At 40.1% G+C, this 12,495-nt stretch overlaps 1 protein-coding gene across 5 annotated transcripts in view; it reads left to right on the forward strand.

Annotated features, from left to right (window-relative positions):
* The window catches only part of LOC126262296 (protein MTSS 2), a 351,715-nt gene that overhangs the window by 305,676 nt on the left and 33,544 nt on the right, over positions 1-12,495 (forward strand). For 4 of the 5 annotated variants that reach the window (XM_049958828.1, XM_049958832.1, XM_049958829.1 and 1 more), the window contains exons 6-9: positions 9,693-9,928; positions 10,405-10,512; positions 10,946-11,131; positions 11,716-11,817. In XM_049958828.1, the coding sequence (XP_049814785.1) occupies positions 9,693-9,928; positions 10,405-10,512; positions 10,946-11,131; positions 11,716-11,817 (632 nt within the window). The remainder of the gene's footprint in view (positions 1-9,692; positions 9,929-10,404; positions 10,513-10,945; positions 11,132-11,715; positions 11,818-12,495) is intronic. The other variant, XM_049958831.1, reaches the window with a different exon arrangement.

Genomic DNA, 12,495 nt, shown 5'->3' on the forward strand with positions numbered 1-12,495 from the left:
TACAATGATGTCCGTGAAGTAATTTTTTTTAAGTGAATTGTTTCTACTAGAAAATTTGAAGCGGCAGAAGATGATACCTTTGTTGCTTCAATTGAAATTGCCAAATTACGCAGTCCAATACCTGGCACTAGGGCTCGCAATGAAAACATTATCTGATTGTAGACCGTTGTCGGTGCATTCATTGTGCACTATTTATGATATTTCTACGATCTTTTCATAAATATACTCATAAAGGTGTGTTTAGCATTGTTTCCAATGTTGTTACAATTAATTTTTATATTTAGGTTCTTGTAATTTATCTAACCGAGAGGTCCAGTTAAACCAGCCACTCGGGTTAAATGGTCCAAAAGTAGGGTCAAAGTAGTTCTCCGACACTGCAAAACAGAAAGTGCCTATAATTTTTATACATGTTTTGCCCAAGATACACAAATAACAATTTAAAAAAAAAACATTCTTAAGCAACATTTTAAGGAAAGAAAAAAAGACCCAGTTAACCCCCATTTTCCCCTACCACTTCATGCTTTATGTACAATAGTTCTACTGAGTGGTAATTTTTCTCACAGAATGTTCTGTAGCTTTCGTTTTACAGGATGTTACTTCATATTGAGTATTTTGCCAAGTATTTTATTATAAATTTTCATTCTCAGTAAGTGTATAACACAGCCCACGCTTGTCCTCTTATACCAGGATCAGAATAACAGTGACTGATTGATAGTTGTTTACGGACTGCTCCGATGATAGCAAGCAATCAGAGCATGAGTTTGTTTTAGGGAATGTACGAAACTGTGTAATTATTTAGGAAAGTGATCAGACTATTACGTAACTTCATTCAATGCAAACTCTGTCGGTGCCGTACAATAACGGGGGACTGCGGAACCGTGCAGCTGTTTTACTGGAGCTACATTGCACTAGCATTTATGTTCTGATGCGGGTTTTGTTCCAAGTTTACGTAATCTGTAGATAGGCGTGGCTTTTGGTTTTTTCAAATCGCATAAAATTGTTGCAACTTCACTTCTAATCTTTTGCTGGTCTTTTCGCCAGAGTTATTAAATGTATCCACAGAGCTTTTCTTTCCTTTATACTTGAGTTGTGCACTTGAGTCCAAATTCTGGTTTCATGTAGCTTTCGACAGTGGTGTATCCTGTGCAAGCCTCTGTATCTCAGAAGAACTGTTTTTGTTGTGCTCTTCGGTCCAAAGACTGCTTTGATGCAGCTCCCCATGATACTCTTGCTTTGTGCAAGCCTCTTCGTCTCCGATTAACTTCTGCAACCTACATCCTTCTGAATCTGCGTATAGCGTATTCATCTTTCTGTCTCCCTTTACGATTTTTACCCTCCACGCTTCCCTCCAATACTAAATTGGTGATCCCTTGATGCCTCAGAATATGGTATCTTCTTCTAGTCACGTTGTGCCACACTTCTTTTCTCGCCATTTCTGTACATTTCCTTCACACTAGTTACGTGACCTACCAGTGTAATCTTCAGCATTCTTCTATAGCACAAAATTTCCAAAGTTTCAACTTCCTTCTTGTTCATTTATCGCCCACGTTTCACTTCCATACATGACTACACAGAACTACTGCAAATTAAAACAGTTTGAATCTGTTTCTGCAGACAACACCAAGTCTGCCTCTTCAACTCCTTAATTCTCTCTATTACTAAGTTAATTACTTAGAATAATATATTGTGAAATAACGTGTTCATTGGATTCTCTTGTGTTTGGTACCAAGGAAAGAAAAAGAACAATAATAGGGCGATTTTTTCCATCACCTGACCTATTCTGCATGTTTACGTTAGGAAGGCACCGGTTTTCAAAAGAACAGGTTACTATTAAGCCAAGCTTTTCTAACCTTCTGACTGATTAAATAGTAAAATTAGACAGTTTTCTCACAGATATACACACACTCAAAGTGACGGCATTAGTTTGACGCTGGACACCAATGTAGATACACTATTTGGTCAAAAGTATCCGGACACCATCAAAAACTTAAGTTTTTCATATTAGGTGCATTGTGTTGCCACCTACTGCCAGGTACTCCTTATCAGCGACCTCAGCAGTCCTTAGACATCGTGGGAGCTCAGAATGGGGCGCTCCACGGAACTCAACGTGGTCAGGTGATCGGGTGTCACTTGTCATACACCATTGCGCGAGGTTTCCACACTCCTAAACATCTCTAGGTCCACTGTTTCCGACGTGATAGTGAAGTGGAAACGTGAAGGGACAAGTACAGCGCAAAAGCGTACAGGCCGACCACGTCTGCTGACCGAGAGAGACCACCAACAGTTGAAGAGGGTCGTAATGTGTAATAGGCAGACATCTATCCAGACCATCACATATGAATCCCAAACTACATCAGGATACACTGCAAGTACTATGACAGTTACACGGCAGGTGAGAAAACTTGGATCTCATGGTCGAGCGGCTGCTCATAAGCGACACATCACGCCGGTAAATGCCAAACGACGCTTCGCTTGGTGTAAGGAGCCTAAACATTGGACGATTGAACAGTGGAAAAACGTTTTGTGGAGTGACAAATCACGGTACGCAATGTTGCGATCCGATGGCAGGGTGTGGGTATGGCGAATGCCCGGTGAACGTCATCTGCCTGCGTGTGTACTGTCAACAGCAGAATTCGGGGGCGGTGGCGTTACTGTGTGGTCGTGCTTTTCATGGAGGGGCCTTACACCCCTTGTTGTTTTGCGTGGCACTATCACAGCACAGGCCTACTTTGATGTTTTAAACACCTTCTTGCTTCCCACTGTTGAAGAGCAATTAGGTGATGGCAATTGCATCTATCAACAAGATCGAGCACCTGTTCATAATGCACGGCCTGTGGCGGAGTTGTTACAAAAGAATAACATCCCTGTGATGGAGTGGCCTGCGCAGAGTTCTGACTTGAATCCCACAGAACACCTTTGGGATATTTTGGAACGCCGACTTAGTGCCAGGCCTCAATGACCGACATCGATACCTCTCCTTCCTGCAGCACTCCGTGAAGAATGGGCTGCCATTCCCCAAGGAACCTTCCAGCACCTGATTGAACGTATGCCTGCGAGAGGAGAAGCTGTCACGAAGGCTAAGTGTGGGCCAACACGATATTGAATTCCAGCATTACCGATGGAGGGCGCCACGAACTTGTAAGTAATTTTCAGCCAGGTGTCCGGATACTTTTGATCACATAATGTGGTTGAAAGTTTCAAGGTACTCGCGCATGAATATGCGCGCGCATCGTCTCGTGCAACAAAGCAGATAGCGTTCAGTAGACTCAACTTAATATTTTGTCAGGACGCGAAAGTGTGATTTAGTCCATTCCGTGTAACATTGTACCATCTCGGAGATATCAGACACAAAGTACTTTGAAGAATAGATTTTGGGAAAGTTACGGAAAAAATGGAACGGCAGTCTGTTGGGGGATAAGAAGAAAAAAAAGCTCCAGCGACGCTCCGGACAGGTAGTAGTGTAATTGGTGGACTATGTTTGACAGTTAGAACACTTAATTTGCAGGGAATTCTTACTACACAAGAATCTCGTTTATCCAGACTAGGTGGTATCGAAAATATTCTACTAAATTCAAAAACTTAAGTATGTACTAAAATATTCAGACCTTTTATTTTGTCTCTAACAAAGAACACTGTTTTGCACTTAAGTTCTGTAATTATTGTAGCGTTTCACTTTCAGTTCGGCTGGAGCTGTTTCCGGGCTACGTCTTAGGTACACCATTAGTTTTTTTCCGTCTGTGCTGTTGCCTCCGCCTAAAGAGTTATTTCTTCCCCTGAAACGCCACCTTCGTTGTGTAGGTCACCATCGGTGTCGCACCGTCACTCTGCAACCAGGTATCTACATCATATTGTGCATCCGAACAACCAGGAACGAAGGCGTTTACAAAGTACCAGACTAAGGCGGTGGAATCGCAAATTGCACGTCGTACTGGTTTCCATAACTTCAGAAGCAATAAATTAGAAACATGCTACGAAGAAGATGCAAGAATAAAAATGGCATATTTGATATTTGCGTACCTCTATACAGAAATCACAGAAACTTCTCCTTCAGTTAATTTACGCATCAGATATCTTCTGTGTACTCATTTGATGTTCTCCAGTACCCTCTGCTCCATTGGTTGTATGTTTTCACACTTGGCACAAATCATCGTGAAACTGGTTTTTAAAAGTGGCACTGCCCATCCACGCATTGTTCTGTGACTTGTATAAAACGGCCGAACAGGACCGATTAACATGTTTCAACGCACGCGGATGGTTCACCCGAGCGCTAGCCGCGCGTGTTAGCACGCCGCTTGCAGGATTCGAACAGATGCACCGGGCTCCGCATCGCATCCACCCGGCAGATTAACCCTTTCGCTGCTGTGAGCGTTGTATACGTCCCGCTACGTCACTCGCTAAGGGCTGTAGGACGTGTATACTCGCGCCGCTTGGGTTTTCTACAGTGCTGTGGAGTGTGGACGTCTCATCTCACAATTCGTATTGAGCCGCCTATCTCTCACTGCTGCCGACGAGGACGAGTTGTACCACCATATCTCGGTGAATAAAAGAGCTTTGAGTATTTGTCATGCAACTTACGTGCCTAATTGTGTACTGTCATTTGCAAAAAGCCTAGTTTCGACATCTTGAATTGTTTGAGATATGATGATGATTATGGCCTCATGATTCGCAATGCTCAAGGACTGGATGTAAAACCCAATAACTCGAGAACGACATGAGATGTCGTTCTGCTCTCAATTTTAAATAAAATTTCGATTTCTTACGTACATTTCACTCACTGCAATGTTTGAGCTAAAATCAAGCATAAGAAAAGTTAACGCCCTGCGTTATTACCCGTGCGAACCCTTTAAAATTTCGTGCAGTGTTTTACCTAACTCGACCCAGTGCTGTAGCACGGATAACGAAAAGAATTTCAGTTCTTTATCGGGAGTGAAGATGTCAGACTAAAAGTCGTGCAAAAATCAATTTTTTTTTTCACGTAATAGTTTTCGAAAAATCAAATGGTAAGTGTTTAATTTCGGCCGGAACGCCGTCTCTCAGTACAGGGACCAGCATTTGGCGAGCAGTACAGCCATTACAAAATCCGCCTCAACACGATAGAGAGCACGTTTCTAACAGCTGAACGAGGGCCGGTGTGCCTTAGGCATTTCCCACATCTGACTAGGTGAATACCACCAAATCCTGCCTTAATTACATGACTCGCAAACATTTAGAAACCGTTCATAGAATTCTACACTCCACGCAGTCATTTCGGGTTACATATATTCTGCCCTCGAGGGGGAGTAGTGGGAGGGGGTTGGGGTGGTGTAACGGGATGGTCATAAGAAGGGCATCAATCCACCCCTTAAGTTAACTATGCCAGATCCAGTAGTAACCGTGGCAACCCCGCATAGATGCTGGACACAAGAAAAAGTATAATACACACGGATGTTTCGATTGATAAAACAACTCGATCTTTACACCTATTATAACCCCTTGCCAAGTCATCTAATCAGAAAGCCAACATCCAATAAAGTAAATCCATATTCGTCTCCATTATAAGTCTGGAGTGGGATTAAGATTTTGGAGGAAATAACTTCAGTCTTTTTGAAGTTTTCTGCAGCCACAGTATCCCATGTAAAACTTCCACCTGTCACTGAAAGCTGCCGTATTCCATGATCAGCTTTACATTTTCCAGCCATCCTTGGCTATATGTGAAGTTAGTATCGCCATTACTGTTTTAAATTTAATGCCTTTTCCTGCAGGGTAGGATTGGATATCAGAAAATAGTGCTGTCTTTCCTCATTTAACCAAACGGATAATGCTTCATCCAGTATTTTCATTTGTTGCTTTATTTATTGTGTTGTGGTTTTGCAGACTCTCTTTACTCATCATGTTGAAGTGGAAGCCTCCAATTTATTTTGTGTGACTGACACAGCTCATCTACTTACACCATACTCAGCAGCTATGTTTTTCAGCCATGTGTTCAGCCTTTCCAACTGTTTGTCTCTCGAAACAGCCATTTTCTTTCGCTTCAAAGTCATTTCATTCACACACTCAAAACATGGGAATAAAGTAAAAGTACCAGTAGCTTCTTAACTACGTAAGGAACAGATCCATGCTGAGTGTTGGACCAGCCATGTCTTGTTACCTGCTGTGCCAACACAGCTGGTGTATGTGCACCATACTGTACCAACTGTATACCACACATTTTCATGTTAAAAGGAAACAAAAAAAAATGGATCCAGATAAATTGGAAATCTGGAATAATGAGGGCCAGATAAAGGAGGTTCTTGTGTACTTAAATTATTACTGTTGTTTTTGAGTATCAGTGTAGTATTTCGGGCCAACCACAGCTGTCTCAGAGCCACAACTTGCCAAAGTCATCACGGAAGATACGTGTTTGATTATCAGATTGATCTCCCAATGTCTGCTGTGAGATGTGGAAATTTGAACATCCAGACATGGCTTGCTTTCCTCATGTAAAAGCATCCTTAGCCATTGATCTTAAGTACTTGCACATGAGGCCTTAGTCTGAATTCATCGCTTGCTTTTTGTGTATCGTCTATTCCTGCACAAATTGTTTTTAATGTGTGTTATGCTTCAGCATCAACAAAAGATCCCGCCAGCCATTACACATAATGTTCATATTGTGTCGAGCTGTTAATGCAGAACCACTTCAGTTATGTTGATTGATCATTGTCATTGATGCTGATGGTTGTGGATGAGAGAGTGGTGGTTTCTGATGAATCCCAGTGCAGCATGAGTGGGGATTCGTGTCACCAGCTAGTGTGAATAGAAAACGAAGGGATGGAGAGTTAAGATGCTCAAAACATAATGGAATTTACCAACGAGTGTGTGTGTTTAGTCACGGACTAGGCCATTGCGACAATCAGTTCAATAACTCCAGTAGCAGGATGCAAAGAATATTATTCTTTCGATATGGCAGAGGGACATAAACAATTTCCGTGGATGCAGTGTACTGTTTGTGAGCAGTGCTCATCTCCACAGGTCTATACATACACCTGTTGCTGACACACACTACAGTGAGGAAACTGTATACAGCATATTTGGTGAATGTAAATATAATAGAGCATTTGTGGGCTACTCTTGGCATATTTTGCGGGGGATGTTAGTATGCCAGGCATCTCTGGGTCTGGGGGGAAACTAGTCCATAGAGAAATGAAAATATACAGGACACTGTTGCAGAAGTAATGATAAATGCATGCCAGATTTATAACAACTCAGTCTGCAAGATTGGCAGTATTTTAAAGCAGTACAAAATTTAGCATGTACGTCAATGCAAGATGCTTTTAATAGTTTCTACAAAGAAATTCTGTCTCGAGATCTGCTATAAAATTCAAAAAGACTCTTCGCATGTGTAAAGCATACCAGCATCATGACACTATCAATAACTTCACTGCATGGCAGCAGTGATAATTTTACCAGTGACAGTGCCACTGAAAAACGAAGTTACTAGATGCACACAATTTAAATTGGAACCATGCACTGAAAATGTTGCAAGAAAGGCGAACCAGAGACTGTATTTCGTAGGTAGAACACTTCTCAGGTGTAACAAATCTACTAGAGAGACGGCCTACACTACATTTACCTGTACTTTTGTGGAGTACTGCTGTGTGGTATGGATCCTTACCATATAGAATTAACAGAGTACATCAAAAAAGGTCAAAGTAGGCCTGCTTGCTTTGTGTTGTTGTGAGAGTGTAACAGATATGATACCCCAGTTGGGTGGCAGTGTTTAAAACAGTGGCCTTTTTCGTTGCGGCATGATCTTTTCATGAAATTTAATCAGACTTTCTTCTTTGAATTTGAAAATGCTAGAAAAATAGTCTGAAATTGGTTTGATGAACTCTCTGGCCAGGCACTTAAGTGTGAATTATAGAATAGCCATGTAGAAGTAATCTGCATGTACAGTGTGCATCCCAAAGAAAATGAGATAGGACCTCTAATGTCTTCTCAGATTGGATCAGCAACACAGTGTTAACTTAAGATGCAGTCCTCGGCATGTTATATTGTACAGGTATTTAGAGGTAATGCTGAGAAGCAGTTGGGGGAACAGGGTGGGTTTGGGAATGTGCTGTGTAGCTGTAAAGAAAACTGCATACAAAACACTTGTGTGACCAGTTCTAGGTTATGCCATAGTTATCAGAATTACATGGCAGTATGCTGTAACTTTTGGTTGCTGCTGTATTATGAAGAGAGACCAGAATATAATGCTTATGGTGCTGCCATAACACTTGGACATTTTCACATGATGAGGCTTGGATGCCAACTGGAATAACCAAATTATTTAACCTCTATTTTAGGTGATAAATAGGTCAGTGTCCAGTGCCTTTCAAACAACTGAGAAACATAGGACTTTATCTCAAGAATCTTAAAAAGTCATTTATTGTCTTTCTTAATTGTTTTTTGATATATAGAATTTGAATATTTCAGTGTTCGTCCCTTTGTAGACTTGTACTGTAACTTCATGAAAATATGAAGGAGACATTACATCAGTATATAATCTGACAGAAACACTATAAAAACTTAGCTATTGTGAATTTTCTGTTTGCTGTGCAATTCAGTAACTAGCCATTTGTATTATTTCACTACGTGTTAAATTGTAACTTAGAGTGGTGCCTGTTCCACCGCAAGAACAGTCCACTCATGCTAAGCCCCCATAAATGTCTCAGATTAACCGGTGAGTCTGTAGATGGTGATATGAGGTGTACAGTGTAGCTGGCCACTCTTTCCCTCCCAAGCCGTTCAGTCTCTCAATTGACTTGGAGAGCTGCCGCCTAGAAGTTCTTCCTACCTGTTATGCGGAGACACTCTTCTAGTTTTTATTTCCCCTTGCAGAGCTGTCAGGTTCTGAAAGTGCGATACTGTCTTTGTTTTATGTAATGAAGTGGGGAAAAAGTATAGCTTTTTTTCCCGAATAATTTTTTGGTGTGCCATTATGGTGCGCTTATTTAGGAAACACCGTAAAATCAACTTCACAGTGATTATGAGCTAACTATTAACGGTATGAGAGCATAGTCTACTGCATGACAAGATCAAAAGGCATCCTGTTGACAGATTTCAGACTATGGCACACAGTCTGTAACTTGAGCATGTAGTTGCTATAGTTCTTATAAGATCGTACATCTCCGACTGTGCCAAAATTATTCATTCGTTTATTAAATCAACGTTTCCTGGCATTGTAAAATTACTGAAAGGTAGTAATTATGACCCGGAGACTCCTACTAATGACTGAGTGGCAAAAGGCAACTTGTGTTGGCAAATACTTATTAACAAAAAATTATTTGATTCACGCCAGCATAAATGTACTTCCCCCATACATATCTCTTTACTGTCGTTACAAGCAGGTTTCTGCATCTGCAGCATATTCCACTGGCTCTGAAAGCACCAGACGGCTAACTGTCACTGTCACATGGGAACCTACCACTCACCATAGGTACTGCAGCGCTTCACATGTGTGAAACAGCAAAACTGGAAAGAAAGTGAAATGCACTTTTACCTGCAAATAAGGGGTACCTTATACTACGATGATTGAGCTTGTGGACAAAACTAGTGTGAGAGAAAACTTAAGTGTAAATAGTTAATTTGCATGTCACACAGAGCTTTTAATAATTTATAGTATATAAACTGTGTTCCATCTAGATTAAGACTGATGTAAGGTAAGAATTCTTAAAAGTTTTCTTTCTTTCCAGAATACAAACGTGCCCGTGCTGAACTAAAGAAGCGATCGACAGATACTCTGCGATTGCAAAAGAAAGCTCGAAAGGGCAAGAATGGTGAATTGCAGCGCAGGGTAGAGAGCTGCTTGCAAGACGTGAATGAACGCCGGCAACTTTTGGAGGAAACGGAAAAGAAGGCAGTGCGTGAGGCACTTGTAGAAGAACGCAGCAGATATTGCCTGCTGGTTGCTTTCTTGAAACCGGTTGTGGTGAGTTTAAAGTGAAAATATAAAGCAAAAGCAAATAAACTCTGAATAGATGAAAACATGTTATTGTAGAACGGACGCTGTAATAATATGAATGAAATTTTGGCTGCAGTTGGATGTTCGTGAATGTCACACTCAACTGCTACTGCAATTTGTATATACCACCTCCACCCCACCCCTAAAAAAGTGAATTTTGAGGAGGAAGTGGAATATATTTATTTTGTGACATAAATTAAAAGTTTGATATAGTTGTGTACACACAAATAGAAGTCTGCTGTAGGACTGATTTATAATTGCAGACGGCATTGGAACGTTTATCATACTGACGCAGTTAATGTTTTCTCCTTTGAAAGAAAAAGTTGATTTCTTAGAAAAAAATATATTTTGTGACTCGCAACCCAATGTTGAAACTAAGTGTTGGTTAATCATTTTAACCAAATTGAAAGCAGAAGACGATCATAATATTTATCATTGCACAGGATGAAGAAGTTGCCATGCTGTCGGAGCTGTCACATCTTCAAGAAGTTGTTGATCAAATTCAGAAACATACAGCTGACCCATACACACTACCACCTGCAAGTGAACAAGTGAGTAGCTGGCTCTATCCAACTAAGGTATTATGGTTCTGCGCTAATCCACAGTAACGTTCAGTGGGATTGCTATTAAAAGTTCGAAGTCATAAAGTTTGAATGATCAAAATAACACCTCTTTAATTTTTTATTTTTTAACTGTAAATTTGGGATATCACTAACAGCTAAGCTGCTGAAGTTACCACCTTCTACTTGGTATCAGGGGGAATGCAGGTTCTTACAATTACAACTACTTGTCAATAAAAGAAATGTCAGTCACTTAAAATATTTATGTATAAAATAATGTATACATATATTTACATTCAGTTATTACTGAATGTTGGCAGCTGCTAAAATTAATTTATATCAATAGTTGTCCAAGAACAATTTTTTTTTTTTTTTGATTTGGGGATATAACAACTCTTCTATGAACATATTTCCTGTTTTTCAGGTGATTGCAGATCTAAAGGGCTCTGATAGCAACTGGTCATTTCAAACACCACCAAGCAGTCCCAGCTCTCTTGGGTCACGAAAATCTAGCATGTGTAGCATCAGCTCACTTAACAGTTCTTCCAGTGGAAGTAGCAAGTCGCATCATTCTCCAAGTCACCATTACTGGCATCGGTCATTGTCTCAGGTATTGTGACAACTTTCTTATGCATTTTATACTTGAACTTTCAGACGGTGCATGTCATGCATACAGTGTTAAATTTTTCTTCCTTGGAATGCATATAGACTTATCTGCCTGCTTGTTTCAGTATTGTGTAACTGAATTTGTTGGTTTTACTTAGTGTACAGTTTTTGGATCTAAATATCATAGATTACACTTTAGCGACCCACTTAACTTTTTGCCTACAGAAAAACTATTACTGTTTCTCATTTTTTTTGGTAAGTTACTGGTTTGGAAAGAGTGTAAATCTGTGTGTCCTAGTGTAATTTTTTGTATTAAAAGATCTGTAGATATTGATCTTAGGTATCTGAACTTTGTTTGGAGCATGCGTATTAACATTATTAAATTGTGCAGTTCTTTGTATATCAGCTGATGCTTAAAACGTTTTATATTTTCTTAACATATTTGTTTCTAGTTTGCGATACTTTTTGCAACAGACTACTGTTTTCAATTAATTTCTGCTTCATACTGGTTTTTTATTTAGTGTTTTTTTTAAATTTTAAGTTTTCTTCTTTCTTTGATGTGATCGCATCTGATGTTTCTCTATGTAGCATCCCCTGCCTGCAAGCTTACCACGCATATCCAGTGTTTCTTCCCAGGATTCGGGCTTCACATCACAGGATACGCTGTTTGTGCGGCCACCGGCAGTACAGGTAGTTAGGAATTAAAGTTGTTTCCCTTTTATCAGAAAAATAAAGTTTGCTGTTTGTGATTGTTCTGTGTGGGCATGCTCTGGTAGATCCGCATGTGCTGCTTGAAAATCAAAAGTTGTTCATAGCTATATTATGCTGTGCACTAATTTTCCAGCGTTACTAACAGTTACGTAACCCTTCTTGTGCCTTTCAGTACAGTGACTGTGATGCACTGCTAGACAAATTCTGGCTGAGTGCCACATGCTAATAATGGTAGGTAGGTTTCTCAAAAGAAAATAAACAGTATATTCAGCAGATATAAGATGGGCTGCTGACAAGCCTGCAGTTTCATTGAGTGTTGTAACATCGGAGGCTTATACACTAGGAACATATGTAATTCCATGGAATAGATGAAGCTGCCATTGTACCATCTCATGTATGATCAAGGTTGAGAGTGACAATGGAGTATTATTGCAGTATTTGCTGGAATAGAAACTAAAATAATATGCAATGCTCCTTTAAAAAACCTGGAACACATCTTATAAAGGTTACACTTTTATCTATTTTAATGCTGGGACTTGCAGGTGGGTTATCTGTTGAACTAATATAGTGTTCAAATAACATATATTAATTTTTTGTTTTTGTTTTGGGAGTGGGGGTGGATGTTAGTGGGTAGAGGAGTATTAGTGGAACTCTCAT

The sequence above is a fragment of the Schistocerca nitens genome, chromosome 6 (assembly GCF_023898315.1).
Source record: "Schistocerca nitens isolate TAMUIC-IGC-003100 chromosome 6, iqSchNite1.1, whole genome shotgun sequence".
Taxonomy (NCBI): Eukaryota; Metazoa; Arthropoda; class Insecta; order Orthoptera; family Acrididae; genus Schistocerca; species Schistocerca nitens.